Below are 19,256 nucleotides of genomic sequence, written 5' to 3'. Positions count from 1 at the left end.
AAGCTGATGAACAGACTAAAACTTACCACAGACCCACAAGCAGAGAAAGAGAAATGGTGATCTAAACTGCTAACAGTCTTTTGATATTGATCTGGAGAAAATACACTTCAAACTAACATGACTGTGAAGATCCTCCTCTTCTTCACTCTCTACTTGATGTCAGGTAAGAAACTGCACTTCTAAATAACCATCACGATCAGCTGTGTCAAATGAAGGCTTTACTTAGATGGACATTTGGTCTCTTGTAGTAGGTGGAGGGGCCTCCAGGGAAGTGGCAGGACATCCAGGAGGAGGAGTTCTCATCAAGTGTAAATATAAGAGAAGCTACACAGGAAACCCAAAGTACTTCTGTAAGAGTTCATGGACAACATGTGATGATCAGATCAAGACAGGAGTTAGTAATGAGTGGAAAAATACAGGAAGATTCTCACTGTTTGATAACACCAGCGCTGCAGAGTTCTGGGTGTTGATCAGAGAGCTCACTGTGGAGGACTCTGGAACGTACTGGTGTGCAGTTGATATTGAATGGAACAAAGACCTCTACACACCAGTGGAACTGAAGATAAAGGAAGGTGAGTATCTCCCACCACTGCACATGTTCATCGTCCCAAACTTCCAGCATCATTAACACTGACTATGCTGTTTGCAGATCTGATATATCTCTTATTTCCCTTTAGTTTTCCCAGACTTCAGATCTTATTAGCACTGTGTCTAGTTTTCATTACTAAAGTAAATGTTTATCTATTTTTAGAAACTCTGAATTTGAGCTTCCCTTTCATAAATGTGTCAGCCAGTAATGCACACCTATACACATGCTCCCTGCTTCTACCTTCTATTCTTCACAATGAGCTGAACATACTCTTGATGAAGGGTCTGACCTCCAGAGAAGTGACATTATATGAAACGGGAGGATTCATAACCAAAAGCAGATGTGACTGTTCTTTTAGGAGTGTTCTGACTTCTGAATAAACTATGTGGGGTAGTATAAGCTTCATCATCTGACTGTTTATGATTGACAGATCTAGACCAAAAGAAGAGCATCACTGTGAATGGTGATGTTGGAGGAAATGTGAACATCAGCTGCAAATACCCACAATCCTCCAGCAGTAAGCCCAGGTTTCTCTGCAGGAGAGTGGGCTCTGCTGACTGTAATTATAAAGCATTTGTTAATGAGAGCAGAAGATGGATAAAGGAGGGGAAATTCTCTCTGTATGATGACCGAGCACCGCAGACCTTCACTGTGTCCATCAACAACCTGACCAATGAGGATTCTGGAGAATACTGGTGTGGAGCTGAATCAGACTGGGAATCTGATCATGGATACAAGGTTTATATCACACAGATCAAGCTCACAGTTACTAGTGAGTAGATTTGATTTTAAACTATGGTATATTTTAATTTTACACACTTTCTATTGAATATGGTAATAGGTTAGAGGAATCCTGTGTACAAAAAAATAAAAAAAATAGTGTACCACTGTAGATCAACTGATAGAGTTGTTTATTATTATTGGTAGTTTATTTGAGTGACCAACTGAGTTAACATCCAAGCACTATTGATCTATTTGGGAAGACTTTCTCCTCATTGCTAAAAGCAGTCAGTATTTCTGAGCATTCACATCATTTACAGAAGTGAGAGTAATGTCTTTACTGTTTCAAGAACACCTGCCAAATACAGGAAATGTGCTGTTTATATAAGGAGGAGATGTTGATGAGTGAGGGAGAGAACCATCCATAGCTGCATTGTTTTGGTGTTAATGATAACACGTCCTGACACACATAGAGAAGCCTCGGCTGTTTCAAAAAGTCTATTTTCTTTTAAAAAATTAAGATTATCAGGTTTATGTGGACCCCAGGCCCTCCTCCCTCCACGAACACACATTCACACACGCTTATGTTCTATAATGACTGTAGAGGACATGCTTTTTAACATTCACTGGTTTAATTATATTAAAAAGCTTTAATTGCTATATGGTCAAAAGGGTGTTTTTGCTAACTGGTTGCATCCCAAGTCATTGCTAAGTGGATACCAGGTAGTTGCTGTAGTGTTGCTAGGCGGTTGATTTGGTGTTGCTACAGTAAGTTTTAAGAGGTTGAAAGTGTATTGCTTAGTGGCTTGTAGGGTATTGCTAGGTGGCTCATATGGTGTCTCATTGCAGTGCAACATACAACTACAATAATATTAGTCAATATATTTTTTTAATAAACTAATTCACCTCTAATACGCCCTTTTGCAAGATGGTTGTTATGGTGTTGTCAAGTGGTTGCCATGGTTTCCCAAGTGATTGCCATGTTGTTGCAAAGTGGCTTTTCAGCTGGGTGTCAGTATTTATAAGTGGCTGCTGGGTAGGTGCTATAAATGTTCGTAGGTGGTTGCTAAGGTATCCCAGGCAGTTGTGGTGTTACTAAGTGTTTGCTACAGTATTTTTGTCCACATTCAGAGACAAGTTGTTGGCTGGTTGGTTGGCTGTTCCTGGTGATGAGGCCCTCTACAGATGTATTATCTGCAAAGTTCACTATGTGGTTCCAGCTGTACTTTGCAGCACAGTCAGGAGTGAGCAGAGTGAACAGCAGTGGGCTTAGCACACAGCCCTGCGGTGCACTGGTATTCAGTATGGTGGTACTGGAGATGTTACCAATAGACCACAATTAGTCAGGAAATTCAGGACCCAGTTAGAGAGGGAGATGTTTAGGCCCGGCAGGCTCAGTTTTCCAATCAGGAGTGAGGGATGAAGGTGTTGAATGGTGAACTGAAGTCTATGCAGCATTCTAACATAGGTGTCTTTATTGTCAAGGTGGGTGAGAGCCAGGTGGAGTGTGGTGGTGATGGCATCTTCTATAGAACAGGTTGGGACAATATGCAAGAGTCTCTCGAAGCACTTCATGATGATGGAAATGAGTGCAATGGGACGTTAGTCATTGAGGCAGGACACGGCACAGGGATGATTGTGGTGGTCTTGTAGCATGTTGGGACAACTGCAGAGCTAAGAGAGATGTTGAAGATATCCATAAAAACATCTGCCAGGTTTTCAGCACCTTCTCTGAGCACTCTGCCAGGAGCTGTCTGGTCCAGGGGCTTATTGGTGGAAAATCATGAAGTACTATATTTTAATATTAAATATTTTTAAACTGGGACACTAATACACCCTCATCAGTCAGTGAGGAATTTATCACCCTTCATCCAGATCTAATACATAAACTATCATACACAAATATTGTCTTTTAATCCAAATTATTGTTTATCATTAAAGAGAAATCACAGCAACCAGCAACTTCATCACCGTCAAACAGAACTACACAGAAAACAAAAGCTACCACATCTTCAACATCTAAACCCATCACAAATGCATCACTTAGAACAGAAACACCTACAGGTAAAACACACACTGCACAACTCCTGATACTCTGGTAATTCAAGATCCAGGTATTCAGCTATGGCCATTTTATGCAGTTTACTACCAATAAAACCAACCACACCTCTATCCCTCCATCCATACATGCTAAATTACTCCCTGACAGAGGCAACTGCACTTTAATTGAATTTCAGGGGCAATTTGAACCCAGTAATTAAGCTTGTCCTTATTTATTTGCTTTACAAACAATTGGCCTCCACAGAACATCAAACTAAAGATGGGAATGTTCAGATCTAAGAGAAAATATACATGAAGCACGTGCTTTTGTTAACAATATACACCAGGAATAACTGTAATCTGTAATTTATACATTCATTACAGGACAAGATCAACCAGTAAGGTCATCAATCTCACCACCAAGAACCTCAAGTCCACTTAGCACAGAAGTCACCTCCTCCTCAACGTCTAAAAGTAGAGTAACCTCTTCATTTAACTGACACTGAGTGTTTTTTTTTACTGTATATAGAATGGTAAATTAAAAAAACTCTTAATAATAAGGTGCTACAAAGAGTTATTTGAGTGAGGCTACAGAGGAACCATTTTTGTATATGAAGAACCTTTGGAAAATAACCATTACATTGGTTACTTAAACTTGTAAATGGTGCTCCATTTATTACAGAACTAAAATTGGTTCTTCTACAGCATTACTCAAAGAATCCTTTGCATCACCTTCATTCAAATATACCATGTGTTTCCTTTAGCTCCAGGTGTTCTTCCACAGTCCTCAACACCTATCAGTTTACAGACCACAAAAGCAATCACACTCTCAACTTCTAAAACCACAGTGTCTTCCTCCTCTGCTGCAGGTGATTATAGAGAACATACACACACACACACACACACACACACACACACCTCAGTGAATCAAAAAGGGTCACTCTCATTGTCAGATACAATTCTGTATGTTCAGGGGCAGCACATCCAGCTTCCTCTGTGATCACAATCCTGGCTGTGATTCTGATGCTGGTTCTGATTGGACTCTTATTCTTCATAGTCACTCTCAGAAAGAGAAGGAACACTCAAGGTACCACCAAACCTATAAACATAACAGACACACCCATGCATACTGGTTTACACACATGGCAGGGACAGTGGTGTTTCACTATATGCATAGTGCTTAGAGCAATGGCTGCAGGTCAGAGGGCTGTGGGTTCAATACCCATGTCTGCTAAACTGCCACTGTTGGGCTCTTTAGCAAGGCTCTTATCCTCTTTGCTCCAGGGGTGCTGCAGCATGGTCAACCCTGAGCTCTAAGCTGTCTAGCTTGTCTAGTAGAGGAGATTTGCTGATAGAATTGGACTCTCTGAAGCAGATAAACATGAACCTACTGGCACAACGCCTAATGCCAGGTGTAGGCTACAGAGGTATAAAATCCCCTCAGCATTGAGCTGTAGAGATGGGGAATGATGGAGCTTCATTCAATACTTTTGGGATGAGCTGGAGAGTTGCATTCAGCAAACAACGAATTAGGAGGTGTCCCAATACTTTTCACATAGTTCATATAGTGTATAATGACTGGCCCTAGTAGAGAAATACTACAATACTATATTAAAGTACAAAAGAGAAATACTGTTAGCATGTGTTTCCTCTGACACACATGATCATAGACTCACTGCTTATATGGCTATGTCACTAACAAACAGTAGACTTTACTTGGGCCACCCTTGTCTACTGAATCTCCAAGATGTTTGCTCGTGTTAAAAGCTTTAGCTGATGGTGCAGAAAATAGTTCACTAGGCCTCAGTTGACAATGATGTACATATGCTGCCACCTGCTGGCTGTACATGAAAAGGATAGCTAGAGTAAGACTAGACTGGGAACATGTTCTCAAATGAATCTCACAACCTGCTTATGTTTGAAGTCACTGATATTAATTAATTAATGTGATGTATAAATATGATATTAATGATGAGTGTTTTAATGTTAGGAAATTGTTTTTGCTTAGATCCAGCATCAACCCAGAACCAGTCCATCAGAGACTCTTTAAACAACTCCAAGGTGAGTCATGACCTGGATTTTAAAGTCTCCACAAGAACTCACTAGTGCTGTCTACTGATGCTGTATTGTTGGTTGAATTGTTGTAGAAAGAGTCTGAGTGGCTGACTTCACATGTATTGGAGGATGCATCTGCTTGTCCACACTTTCCTAGAGGCATAAAAAGTGATAGTGGAGTCCTAGTGAGTGGGAGAGTTAATTGGTTCAACTAAATTGTAGAGAAAATTGGCTTTAAACAAAAACACTAGCAAAATGTTTAATAATGAATAGCAGTCTTGCTGAGACAGCTTCAAACCTCTCTAACAGATTACATAATCCAAACAATGTGTTTATTGATTTTCTAAAACCTCTGTTCTCAGGTTTCCCATACAGTCTATGACTACGAGGAGATTGAAGACCCTAGATATCTTCCTGCCTCAGAAACTGGAGTTTCCACTGACTACTCTACTGCCCACCTGCCCACAGACCCCTTAAATACTACTCAAACTGTGTATGACGATGTTCAGCTGCCCACAAGCCCCTGTGATTTTTCAAATCCTGTTTATTCTACAGTGCAACAGCCACCAAACCTTCCTGAACAAGACATCTACTCCACAGCTCAATTACCCATAAGTTTCTCTGATTCCTCAGAAAGTGACACCCAGCATTCCTCTGTGAAATCTGCTGAAGATCCAGCTTACGCCACTGTGAATTTCTGCAAGAATGATGCTGTTACAACAGCAACAACCAACAAGGAGGACTCATGTGACTATGCTACTGTCAAACATGTTAGCGGAAGTGGCTAGGTTAGCATATAGCCTTTTTATTCAGGTCCATTTCCACCAAAATCAGAGCCGACAGTGTTCAGTTTCACACACACAAGCTTTTATTCAGAAGAGTGTAAATGTGTGTTTTGATTTAGATGGGTAAATATTGTGGATGACTTTGGATGTGGTGAAAACTGTTCTGTCTGTCGACACAAATCACTGCTGTTGAGAACCATGTATCTCCATTTTTGCTGTTTTTCACTGTTTAACACAATGGAAATCTGGCTATTTACATTTTGTCACAATTTTAGGAACAATTGACCAATAGAAACACTCCAAAATTACTTTGATTAAAGTATATTCACATCACATTTCTCCTGAAAAGTGGATGTTTTGGAGAAAGGAGGTTCTTTAGTCACAGCAACAATGTGCTCTTCTTTGTTTGGTGTGCTGTTTAATAAGTGTAGGCATTTTTTGTGTTTTACATTTTAAAGAAGCTGAAAAATGAGAATGGTATTGTAATAATTTTTATTGCTTTTTTAATTCTTATTTATATTATGTATATAGTAGTCTACATTTCTTTTGTAACTGAGTGTCTTGCTATCCCTTTCTGCTGTGACACTGAGAATTTTACCACTGTGAGACTAATAAAGGACTATCTTATCTTATTGTATACCTATAAACAATTAAATCATATATAAGTGTTTATAGTGTTTTTCAACATTTCTACAGTGAGTCAATGTGCACAGATATGTTTAGAGCTGTTATCACAATTGTATTCTTATATGGACATGACTGAGGGCATTTCTCACTTATGCTATAGAACATCTTTCTGTGGTAGCAATGTTTCCTCTAGATGGCAGTAAATGTACCTCAGCTCAGACCAAAATACAACTGGGTACAAAAAAACTAACTATAGGTAACACTTAAGACTATCTTTATAAAGGAGTTATGAATTGCTGAAATGAGTTAATAATGTTATGAACAGGGCCAAAAACACATCACAACATAAGATCATTAGTCAGCAGCTACAAAAACAATGAAGTATAGGGAAGTATAGGGCCTTCCCCAGCATTCATTTACCAGACAGTACTTTAGCACTATGTACACACACACACACATATATATATACACTGCTCAAAAAAATAAAGGGAACACTCAAATGGACAGTCTGTGGTGCAACGTGACATTGGTGGATGGAGACATGATGTCCCAGATGTGTTCAATCGGATTCAGGTCTGGGGAACGGGCGGGCCAGTCCATAGCTTTAATGTCTTCATCTTGCAGGAACTGCTGACACACTCCAGCCACATGAGGTCTAGCATTGTCCTGCATTAGGAGGAACCCAGGGCCAACTGCACCAGCATATGGTCTCACAAGGGGTCTGAGGATCTCATCTCGGTACCTAATGGCAGTCAGGCTACCTCTGGCGAGCACATGGAGGGCTGTGCCACCCCACCCCACACCATTACTGACCCACTGCCAAACCGGTCATGCTGAAGGATGTTGCAGGCAGCAGATCGCTTTCCACGGCATCTCCAGACTCTGTCACGTCTGTCACATGTGCTCAGTGTGAACCTGCTTTCATCTGTGAAGAGCACAGGGCGCCAGTGGAGAATTTGCCAATCCTGGTGTTCTCTGGCAAATGCCAAGCATCCTGCACAGTGTTGGGCTGTGAGCACAACCCCCATCTGTGGACATCGGGCCCTCATACCATTCTCATGGAGTCGGTTTCTAACCGTTTCTAACCATTTGTGGCCTACTGGAGGTCATTTTGCAGGGCTCTGGCAGTGCTCTTCCTGGTAACGGAGGTAACGGTCCTGCTGCTAGGTTGCTGCCTCCTATGGCCTCTGCCACATCTCCTGGTGTACTGGCCTGTCTCCTGGTAGCGCCTCCAGCCTCCACATTGATGTGCCATCCTGGATGAGCTGCACTACCTGAGCCACTTGTGTGGGTTGTACAGTCTGTCTCATGCAACCACGAGTGTGAAAGCACCATCAACATTCAAAAGTGATCAAAATATCAGCCAGAAAGCATAGGTACTGAGAAGTGGTCTGTGGTCCCCACCTGCAGAACCACTTCTTTATTAAGTGTGTCTTGCTAATTGCCAATAATTTCCACATATTGTCTATTCCATTTGCACAACAGCATGTGAAATTGATTGTCAATCAGTGTTATAATAAGACAAGATAAATTAATATTGAGGGTTTAAAAAACAAACAAACAAAGAAAAAATACATTAAGGGTGGATGCATGTGGTAGGGGTGAGTGTACATGTGGTTTTATGACCTCATTTTCAAGGTCAAAGGACTGATTTTGACACTGGTGGGGTTTCAGAGCGCAATTAAATGTCACCTAGAGCCTTAAATGTATAGCTACGGTGGCCAACACACTCATACCGTATGAACAGAGAGCAAAAACATCCATGGCATACATTGTTGAGACATACTACCAATTTTATTTCTAACCTTGATGTCCACCTTTCTTTTACTGGCTACCTTCCTTACTGAGCATATCACCAAATTAACTGCTGGAGGGTGAAATCCAGTTCACAGAGCTTTAATATCTCACAACCACAGCTTCACACACGTTAACAAGAAACAGCAAGGCCATTCCTGTTAGTGATGTGATGTAGAGAGGCGGGACTGTTAACTGTTTCTATAACAGATGCCTTGCTCATTCGTATCAGGTCAAGTCAAGTACAAGTCCACAGTGGATAGAAATGATGTTCCTTCAGGACCATGCAAACATAGCAAAGAATAACTCAACTAAACAGGACATAGGCCACCACTGCTCCTGTTGTCATGGTTTGGTGACCGTTTAGGCCGTGTTGCTATGCACTGTGGTTTGCTGAGTGTGAAGTATTTCCCTTTTTAGTCTGCAGAGTGCCTCGTTAATAATCTCACTAGAAGGAAAGTCTACTTTTTAGTGTTAAATTCTTTAGTGTTTATGTCAAGTGTAACTGATCCATATTTTTAACACAAGCATCTTTATACAACATTACATTTACAGCAATGTATCAACTGCTTGAGCAGTTTATTAATTTGCTCAGACAGACTGCATTTAGAGAAATGTAACAATGTTTTAGAATCTCATTAGCTGATCTGGACAGGAAAGTTCTGAAATTTTAGAGAATACCACACTGTATTCACTGATGCAAATCTTTGGACTTGTTGGACGACAAATTGTCACTATTGGTCTGAGTCATTTTTAAAAAAATCAGCCACTGAATCATTGTAATAGAAAAGATGAGAAATACTGTAAAACCTCTTTCTGTCAGATTGAAATTAATGGTCAAGTTCTCTACATTTTCTTTAGACCTTCTTATTTACATCACTGGAGGATTTGTCATTGTGTTGCTTGTTTTTCTGGTTGCAATGGCAGCACTGTACAAGCAAAAAAAAGTCAAAAGATCAAACAGTATTAAATCTGAACACACACAGGAAACAGCAAACATCATATGTCTAATTATAATACAATTTATCTGGATGTTTTGCAGCCCCAGTTGAGATGACTCCTCTAAACATAATGTCAACCAACCCTAAAGAGGTGTGTTCAGTAGTGTGTGTGTGTGTGTGTGTGTGTGTGTGTGTGTGTTTTGTGTTCACTTCATGGATGGGTTAAAGGCAGAGGCCAAATGTGTGCCTAACACAAATGAGGTGAATGCGGTTGTCATTGTGGCTTACCTTCATCTATGAAACCTGAAGAACATGTAGCTCTTTCTGAATATTTCCTGTTGTCTGCAAGCTGACTTACACTGTTCCAGACATATTGGCTGGTAGAATCTGTGGTATTTTAGTATACAATTTAGTATATTAAATTGTGGTATTAAAAGTATATTTTTCAATTTTGTGTAATTCTTAAAGTTTAATTTTTAATGATACTGAGATCAACCAAAGTGTAAAAAGACTGAAATCAGGAATTGTTCTCTAAGAGAAGCCTAATTAGGTCTTCATTGCTACACTGTGTGCCATTGCAAGTCATAATGAAATCGTGGCCTTATTTCCTTGATATTGGACTATTAGTTCAGTATTGTTGGCTATGTTTGTGGGAGTGGGAGTGGAATCTGGTGCATCAGTACTGTCCAAGTATGCATCTGAAAAACACTGGAATAGATTCTACTTTACTGTCATATTTCAGACAGGCCAAACAGAAAGTTGTTTATATTTTGATTTATTTTAAGGTGTCTTAAAATGCAGGCCTATTTCCTTATGTTTAATGTGTAAAGTGTACATTATAATTAATCAATTTTATTTTCTATTTTTAACTTTTATTGATTAACATAATATTTTATTTTGTACATCCTAATTTACTTAATGTGTATGACAAACATATTAAATACATTTGATGAATTTTCTTGTTTTATGTTGGAATGAAAAAAAGCTTTAATAATTCTGAATGTATTAACCACATCACAGCGTTGTGTAGAGTAGAGACATGCTATTTGACTGTGCAACACAGATAAAAATGTTGATACACAAAATGTGTTTATTTGTTTATTTAGCAAATGTGTGCACTTGAGACAAGGGAATCAATAGGCATACCTTAAATTACACTTGAAAACATCTACAGTCCAGGGTTTAACATAATAAATAAAAAAGTGCTGTTTAAAAAATATCATTCATAATTATTATTTATAATTACCAGAGCTGATTGAGAAAAAAATGCATCTAGTGGAATTTATTTGCAATTTTCTTTATTCTGACAATTACATTTGAATTTTCTATATTAAATATATGAATTGTGGTGTTTCTGTGCCTATATAATGAACAGTGCTTATTTACATTTTGCAGCACAAATATCAAGATTTGCTGAATATTGTGTAATGTTCATTCAACAGGAAAAATCAGGTCGGCACCCCACTGACTGTTTGCCACTGCTGGTGCCCCTTTGGACCACCCAGATTAATGTCATGTGTACAAGACCGAAATAGTTTTAGATCTTTTCATTAAGATTTTAAATGCACAGAGACTTTTATTTCAGAAATGAAACTAAAACTAACCTAACAAACAGAGAAAATAATAATGACAAGGTCTGATATGAAATGATTCATTTGAAAACTGAAACTGAACATTTGGTATTAAACCAGTTCATGAACAATAAATAAGAAAAGTAAGAAAAAAGGGAAATCAGTAAAGTGGTCTGTTGGTGGAAAATGAGGGATGAAAGGTGAAATTTTGTCACACACTCTGCTTTACCACCACGAGCTGTACAGAAAACACAGAGCAATATTTCAGGGAACCACCAGGTTTACCATAAGTGGGCCAACAGTGGTCAGTGGTTCAATATCAAGGACAACAGAAGAATACTTTTTGTGTATGTGTGAAGGAAGCATTTCGCAGCAATCACCCCAATCATATTTACACTGAGAATACTAATTAATGCTACAGGACTGTTTTTCCTGTATGTGCTGCACTCTAGATGGCAGTAGAGATGAACTACTAAAAGAGAGAAGTCAAGCAGAGTACAGTACAGTACAGTATACAGTGCAGTCTATATATGTCCTATAGACTACTATAGAAGCAGTCTATAGGAGCAGTGTGTAGTAAAATAGTAGTTCTGAAAAACAGTGATGGGTCAAAGGACGAGAAACAGAGTAAATACTTCATGATCATTTGATCAACTGTGTAGAGAAAGTATGTTAAAGGTTACAGCATCTGACTGATTACTGTTTCTGTAACTAGTTCACAACATGGTAAGCAAAGAGATCTCTCTCTGTGCAAAAGGGAAATGGGCGTCCTCATTATTTTGCTTAGCTGAACCACAAGCTGATGAACAGACTAAAACTCACCACAGACCCACAAGCAGAGAAAGAGAAATGGTGATCTAAACTGCTAACAGTCTTTTGATGTTGATCTGGAGAAAATACACTTCAAACTAACATGACTGTGAAGATCCTCCTCTTCTTCACTCTCTACCTGATGTCAGGTAAGGAACTGCACTTTTAAATAATCATCACAATCAGCTGTGTCAAATGAAGGCTTTACTTAGATGGACATTTGGTCTCTTTTAGTAAGTGGAGGGGCCTCCAGGGAAGTGACAGGATATCCAGGAGGAGGAGCTCTCATCAAGTGTAAATATGAGAGAAGCTACACATCAAATAAAAAGTACTTCTGTAAGAGTTCATGGACAAACTGTGCTGATCAGATCAGCACAGGAGTTAGTAATGAGTGGAAAAATATAGGAAGATTCTCACTGTTTGATAACACCAGCGCTGCAGAGTTCTGGGTGTTGATCAGAGAGCTCACTGTGGAGGACTCTGGAACGTACCAGTGTGGAGTTGATATTGACTGGAACAAAGACCTCTACACACCAGTGGAACTGAAGATAAAGGAAGGTGAGTATCTCCCACCACTGAACATATTCATCGTCCCAAACTTCCAGCATCATTAACACTGACTATGCTGTTTGCAGATCTGATATATCTCTTATTTTCCTTTAGTTTCCCCAGACTTCAGATCTTATTAGCACTGTGTCTAGTTTCCATTACTAAAGTAAATGTTTATCTATTTTTAGAAACTCTGAATATGAGCTTCCCTTTCATAAATGTGTCAGCCAGTAATGCACACCTATACACACGCTCCCTGCTTCTACCTTCTATTCTTCACAATGAGCTGAAGATACTCTTGATGAAGGGTCTGACCTCCAGAGAAGTGACATTATATGAAACGGGAGGATTCATAACCAAAAGCAGATGTGACTGTTCTTTTAGGAGTGTTCTGACTTCTGAATAAACTATGTGGGGTATAGTTAGCTTCATCATCTGACTGTTTATGATTGACAGATCAAGACCATGAGAAGAGCATCACTGTGAATGGTGATGTTGGAGGAAATGTGAACATCAGCTGCAAATACCCACAATCCTCCAGCAGTAAGCCCAGGTTTCTCTGCAGGAGAGTGGGCTCTGATGACTGTAATTATAAAGCATCTGTTAATGAGAGCAGAAGATGGATAAAGGAGGGGAAATTCTCTCTGTATGATGACCAAGCACAGCAGACCTTCACTGTGTCCATCAACAACCTGACCAATAAGGATTCTGGTGAATACTGGTGTGGAGCTGAATCAGACTGGGAATCTGATCATGGCTACAAGGTTTATATCACACAGATCAACCTCAGAGTTACTGGTGAGTAGATATGATTCATTTAAGTTATGGTTTATAATTTCACACACTTTCTATTGAATATGTTGATAATCTAGAGGGATCATTCAATTCATTTCAGTTCATCTTTACTGTCATTATACTTATACAGGGTTGTGCAGTACGACTATATACCACTATATGACTGAGATCACATTACTGGGTATAGATGAATTAAGCAGTGTGGCCTCCAGATATGAAGAAAAGTATTCCTACAGACATAATTTTCTTCCTTCTGATCTATAACTGGAAACAATGTTGAAACAAGGGACTGATTTAACACCCAAGTATTACTAATCTATCTGGGTAGACTTTCTTCTCCTAGCCGATAGCAATTAGCATGTCTGAACATGTACAGCACTTACAGAACTGAGAGTAATGTCCTGACTGTCTCATAAATACCTGTTTATACAAACAGCACTAGACAAACTATACAAAGAGAATGTAGTGCTGCAAAATCCAGACGCTCTCAGATAATAATGATAACAGACCAGGCAGTTTGTACAGAGCAGGGTTAATGCAACACTTCACACAAAACCAAGGTGAAATGGATAAGCTTATACACACAGAGTGAAGTGTAACACATATGTGAGAAATCAGCACTCAGGTGAGAGAGAATGTGAGGCTGACTGGCTATTGACTGATGATGAGCATGTGGGAGTCATTTGAGATTCAGAGGGTTCATCGATTGATTTCACTGGGAGAGACAGGTATTGTGATGGAGAAACTCCATGAGCTACATAGAACTACGGTTTTATTTTATTGAGAAAACATGTCCTGACACATACAGGATGGTCCTTGGCCTCTAAAGAAAATCTAATTTCTTATTAAATAAATATGTGATATAACCACTAAACCCTCCTCTCTCTGCAAACACACATTCACACAGTCACCTGCAGCTAACACCTGCATTCTACACGGTTGTGTAGCTGATGTAGTTCCCTCTTCCAGGAACTTACTAGGCAGTTGCTACATGTTCACTAGGGTGAAACTGTAAACTGTGAAACCTGCTAAGTTGTTGCCAGGGCAGTGCTTTGTTATCTCAGGTGGTTGATGTGGTGTTGCAAAGTGGTGTTTCTACAGTGTTGCTAGGTGGTTGCTATGATGTTGCTAAGTGTTTGCTCGGTAGTTGACATAGTGGTGTTAGGTAGTTGCAGAAGTGTTACTAAGCAGTTTCTATGATGTTGCTGTGTATTTTCTATGGTTTTTAAGTGATTCTTATAATGGTTCCTTTGATGTTGATAAGTGGAAGCTATGACATCCTAAGTGGTTTCTATTGCACTGCTGATTGATTGCTATAGTGCTGCTATTAAGAAGCAGCAAATGCAAACACACACACACAGGACAAATTGCATATTATAACTAATACAATTTATATGGATGTTTTGCAGCCTCAGTCAAGTTGACGCCTCTAAGTACAATGTCGGACAAACCAAGAGAGCTTTAATGCCTCTCACAACCACAGTTTCTCACACGTTAACAAGAAATAGCAAGAAAATTCCTGTTGTTGATGTGATGTAGAGAGGTGGGACTGTTAATCGTTTCTATAACAAATACATTGACTAGCCCCTGATGGGCTGCTGTTATTTTTTAATTATTATTACTGCATGGGACCTTTCAGTAGTCACAGGATATTGGTATGGACGTGTCCGTACTCAATTATATGGCCTTGCTCATTCGTATCAGGTCAAGTCAAGTACAAGTCCTCAGTGGATAGAAATTATGTTCCTTCAGGACCATGCAAACATAGCAAACAATAACTCAACTAAACAGAACATAGGCCACCACTGCTCCTGTTGTCATGGTTTGGTGACCATTTAGGCCGCGTTGCTATGCACTGTGGTTTGGTGAGTGTGAAGTATTTCCCTTTTCAGTTCGCAGAGTTGCTCTTTAATAATCCCACTAGAGGTTCTTCAAAGGTCTCTAATACTGAATTTCTGCTTAGGTGATTGTGATTCAATTATTAAAATAAATAACTAAACCTACATACAAAGTAAGAAAGAAATAAAAGACATGGAGTTTTTTACGCTCATTGTTTCCTGTCTACCATCATTTATTATCCATGCATGACCTTGAGCTCCTGTGGTCTTGCTTTTGGAATCAAATGCTTACCAAGCTGTCAGAATTACAACATTGTATTTTTTATAAATATATTTTAGTTTGATACTTTTCTTTTTGAATCTGATCATTCCAAATCATGAACTCCACAAGATCTATAAAGGTGTCCTATGGTGTCTGCCACCAAGATCTGCTGTAGTGCTGTAAGTTGTGATGTGGGACCTTTATGTATATATGTAGATAAAGATGTTCACTTAACCCTTCAGTGGTGGTAATGTTCTGGCTGATCAGTGTATATGTCAAATGTAACTGATCCATATGTTTAACACAAGCGTCTTTATACAACATTGCTGTAAATGCAGTGTATCAACTGCTTTAGCAGTTTATTAATTTGCTCAGACAGACTGCATTTAGAGAAATGTAACAGTGTTTTATATTCTTATTAGCTGTTCTGGACTGGAACATTTAGAAATTTCAGAGAATACCACACTGTATTCAAATATCCCTCTAGTGGATAGAATGTAAAAACTTGTACATGTACAGAACCACACATATATTAAAACTAAACTGGAGTTGTGAAAGAGACAACTGTTGATGCAAATCTTTCGACTTGGATGATAAATCAGCCACTGAATCATTGTAATAGAAAGTTACAATGATAAATACTGTAAAACCTCTTTCTGTCAGATTGAGATTAATTGTCTAGTCTCTAAATTTTTTTTAGACCTTCTTATTTACATCACTGGAGGTTTGGTCATCATGTTCATGCTTATCTGGTTGCAATGGCAGCACTTTACAAGCACAAGAAAGTCAAAAGGTCAACCTGTATCAAATCTGAACACACACACAAGCACACAGCAAACATCACATGTCTAATTATAATACAATTCATCTGAATGTTTTGCAGCCCCAGTTAAGATGACCACTTTAAACATAATGCCAACCAGCCCTAAAGAGGTAGGTGTCTTATGATCACTGCTACTTTATCTCCCTCTAGTGGACACTACTGGACCTAAATGCTGTAATGTTCTCTTGCAGAACATTTTTAAATCCACTGAAATCACATCTGCACTAAGTAGATATTATTTAGTAAAGAATACAGTATGGATTTTACACAAATGAATCCCTGATCATTATTGCTTTTTTTCTCAATTATGTGAAACTGATGCAAGTTTATCTGCAGAATGACGGCATCTACCAGGAGATTGACAAACAACAGCAGGGGCCTGCTATGAAGTCCCCATTTACCACAATCTCTTCTCCAGCTGAGGGACCCAATGATGCACCAATCTACTCCACTATTGATGAACCTACTGAATTAACCTTATACTGCACTACCACCCTGCCTTAGCAAAGCCCAAACAACTCACCCACTCTACTGGTTATTCCACATAAATTATCTAGCAGTAAAGCCAAAACTAGCAACCAGCATCTTTTACAGTGTTGACTACACCCTGCCTCAACCCACATCATATAAATCCATTTGTAAATTAGATGAGGCATGATTGGGAGAAGAAATGGTAAAACTGGGCAGGGGAGTGTTTGTTTGTTTTTCCATCCTGTGGTGGCTCAGTGGTTAGAGCACTGTTCATGACAGGGTTATGGAGTTAATGCCCAGGTTTGCTAAGCTGTCACAGTAGGGCCCTTGATCAAGGCCCTTAACCCTCTCTGCTCCCTGGGCACTGCAATGAAGGTTGTCCACTGCTCTGGAAACACATGCTTACACTCATGCTTTGGTGGGATTGAAGAGATGCAGGCCCAGAACATTTTCTTATGTGTTCTGAATGTGTACTTTTCTCCTGATGGGTTTGTGTGTAATGTAATATATTATTTTGTGCATCATATTTTACTTCCATTTTGAAACTAACATTATGAAAGTCTTATAAATTGTATTTATTTTGTTTATTCATACAATCCAAGTTTCAAAAGTGTTGTTCTGTAATGATATACTATTATAGATTATATGGAAAAATATAATAAAAACAAAAATATATCATGAAAATGTTGATACACTGGAAGTATTTATTTATTTTTCTTGCAAATGTATAAACATGAGAACAAGCATACATCAACTCACAAGGGAGAACATCTGCAGTGCAAGGTGTAACAACATACTTATCAAAACCTGCTGTTTCAAAAACTATTACTGATAATTAATTATTTATCATTGCCCTCCTCCTGAACTTCCTCCCCACATCAGTACTAGTGTGATGTTGGTCAACACAGGTACTGTTGTAGTAAAGCTGAGGAGCCGGGCCAGCCTTCTAATGTGGATCAGCAAGAGGCAGTGGCTGTCTTCACATGTGTCAGAGGAAACCTGCTAATTATCACCCTTCTAGTGTTGGGGGCACTATCAAAGACATGAACAGGATAGGGTAATTGGTCCTCCACATCATGCACTGTTATTGATGACCTTATATTAACACAAATTTAAGATCTGCTGAATGTTCTGTAATTACTCTAATGTATTTATTGAAGAGAATCACAGTAATCTCCATTTAAATGTGTTATTCAGGTCTAAAATGTGGAACCCACATTAAGAACAGGCTTTAGGTTTAGATGAATTACAACATTTCCTCAACTTGAAATAATCCTGTGTGTTTATGGGTGAAAGTAGTTCTAAAACAGTGACAGGTCAGCTCTCTCTGTGGTTGCAAAAGGGAAATGGGCGTCATCTTCGTTCTGCTCGGCTGAACCACAAGCTGATGAACAGACTAAAACTTACCACAGACCCACAAGCAGAGAAAGAGAAATGGTGATCTAAACTGCTAACAGTCTTTTAATGTTGATCTAGAGAAAATACTCTTCAAATTAACATGACTGTGAAGATCCTCCTCTTCTTCACCCTCTACCTGGTGTCAGGTAAGAAACTGCACTTCTAAATAACCATCACAATCAGCTGTGTCAAATGAAGGCTTTACTTAGATGGACATTTGGTCTCTTTGAGTAGGTGGAGGGGCCTCCAGGGAAGTGGCAGGATATACAGGAGAAGAAGTTCTCATCAAGTGTAAATATGAGAGAAAATACTCAGCAACAGTACTTCTGTAAGAGTTCATGGACAAACTGTGCTGATCAGATCAGGACAGGCGTTAGAAATGAGTAGAAAAATACAGGAAGGTTCTCACTGTTTGATAACACCAGCGCTGCAGAGTTCTGGGTGTTGATCAGAGAGCTCACTGTGGAGGACTCTGGAACGTACCAGTGTGGAGTTGATATAGAGATGTGGCTTGATGATCACACACCAGTGAAACTGAAGATAAGTGAAGGTCAGTATCTCCCACCACTGCACATGTTCATCGTGCTTCCAGCATCACAATAAAGAAATATGTAACATATGTAACATATATATGATATCTAGCACACTGTGAACTGTGAACATTTTACACACATAACCCACCCGGGACACAAATATACATTTCATATAAAGTTTGCTACTATTATTTATTTATTAATATTTAATATGCTAGGATGAAATATAAAATTTAAATATTTTATATTTAAAATATTAATATCTAATATTTATTTATTTATTTATTTTATTTTCATCTTAATATCTTCTATAAATACAAAATTAGCTTGTTAACTATGTGGGGCGGCTCAAACTCTTTCCAGTAGTGCAGTCCTTTGGATTTTTGTGATGGTCCTGATTGAAAAACTTATCCTTATAGTTAGTTATAACGTGTCAGCAATGATTTAATGTGAAGTATGACCTTGTCAATGACATTAATAATACCTATGATCAATTTATAACTTCTTTATAAAGTCTTAATATAAAGTAGTAGTTAGTGTTGTGTCCCCAGTTGTGTTTTGGTCTGGGCTGAGGTATATTTACTGCCACCTAGAGGAAACATTGCCACAACAGGAAGATGTTCAACAGCATGAGTGAGAATTTTCCAGTTATGTC

At 38.8% G+C, this 19,256-nt stretch overlaps 2 protein-coding genes across 3 annotated transcripts; both read left to right on the top strand.

The window, feature by feature from the left end:
- Positions 1-83: 83 nt before the first annotated feature.
- Positions 84-6,803, top strand: LOC140535805 (uncharacterized). 2 transcript variants are annotated; one of them, XM_072657318.1, is made up of 8 exons: positions 84-163; positions 249-572; positions 1,020-1,361; positions 3,734-3,823; positions 4,114-4,218; positions 4,323-4,436; positions 5,358-5,410; positions 5,767-6,803. In XM_072657318.1, the coding sequence occupies exons 1-8, from the start codon at positions 118-120 to the stop codon at positions 6,190-6,192; spliced, it is 1,500 nt and encodes a 499-aa protein (XP_072513419.1). In that variant the 5' UTR covers positions 84-117; the 3' UTR covers positions 6,193-6,803. The 2 variants fall into 2 exon arrangements, with proteins under 2 accessions (XP_072513419.1, XP_072513418.1); XM_072657317.1 differs by having other exon boundaries at positions 3,725-3,823.
- Positions 6,804-11,931: 5,128 nt separating this feature from the next.
- On the top strand, positions 11,932-17,215 carry LOC140535913 (polymeric immunoglobulin receptor-like). Its single transcript, XM_072657460.1, has 5 exons — positions 11,932-12,081; positions 12,167-12,490; positions 12,938-13,279; positions 16,260-16,309; positions 16,536-17,215. Exons 1-5 carry the CDS (start codon positions 12,036-12,038, stop codon positions 16,701-16,703), a joined length of 930 nt encoding a protein of 309 aa, XP_072513561.1. The 5' UTR covers positions 11,932-12,035; the 3' UTR covers positions 16,704-17,215.
- The last annotated feature ends 2,041 nt before the right edge of the window (positions 17,216-19,256 follow it).

This window comes from Salminus brasiliensis, chromosome 15 (genome assembly GCF_030463535.1).
Source record: "Salminus brasiliensis chromosome 15, fSalBra1.hap2, whole genome shotgun sequence".
Lineage (NCBI taxonomy): Eukaryota > Metazoa > Chordata > Actinopteri > Characiformes > Bryconidae > Salminus > Salminus brasiliensis.
This window is presented reverse-complemented; position numbering and strand designations above follow the sequence as displayed.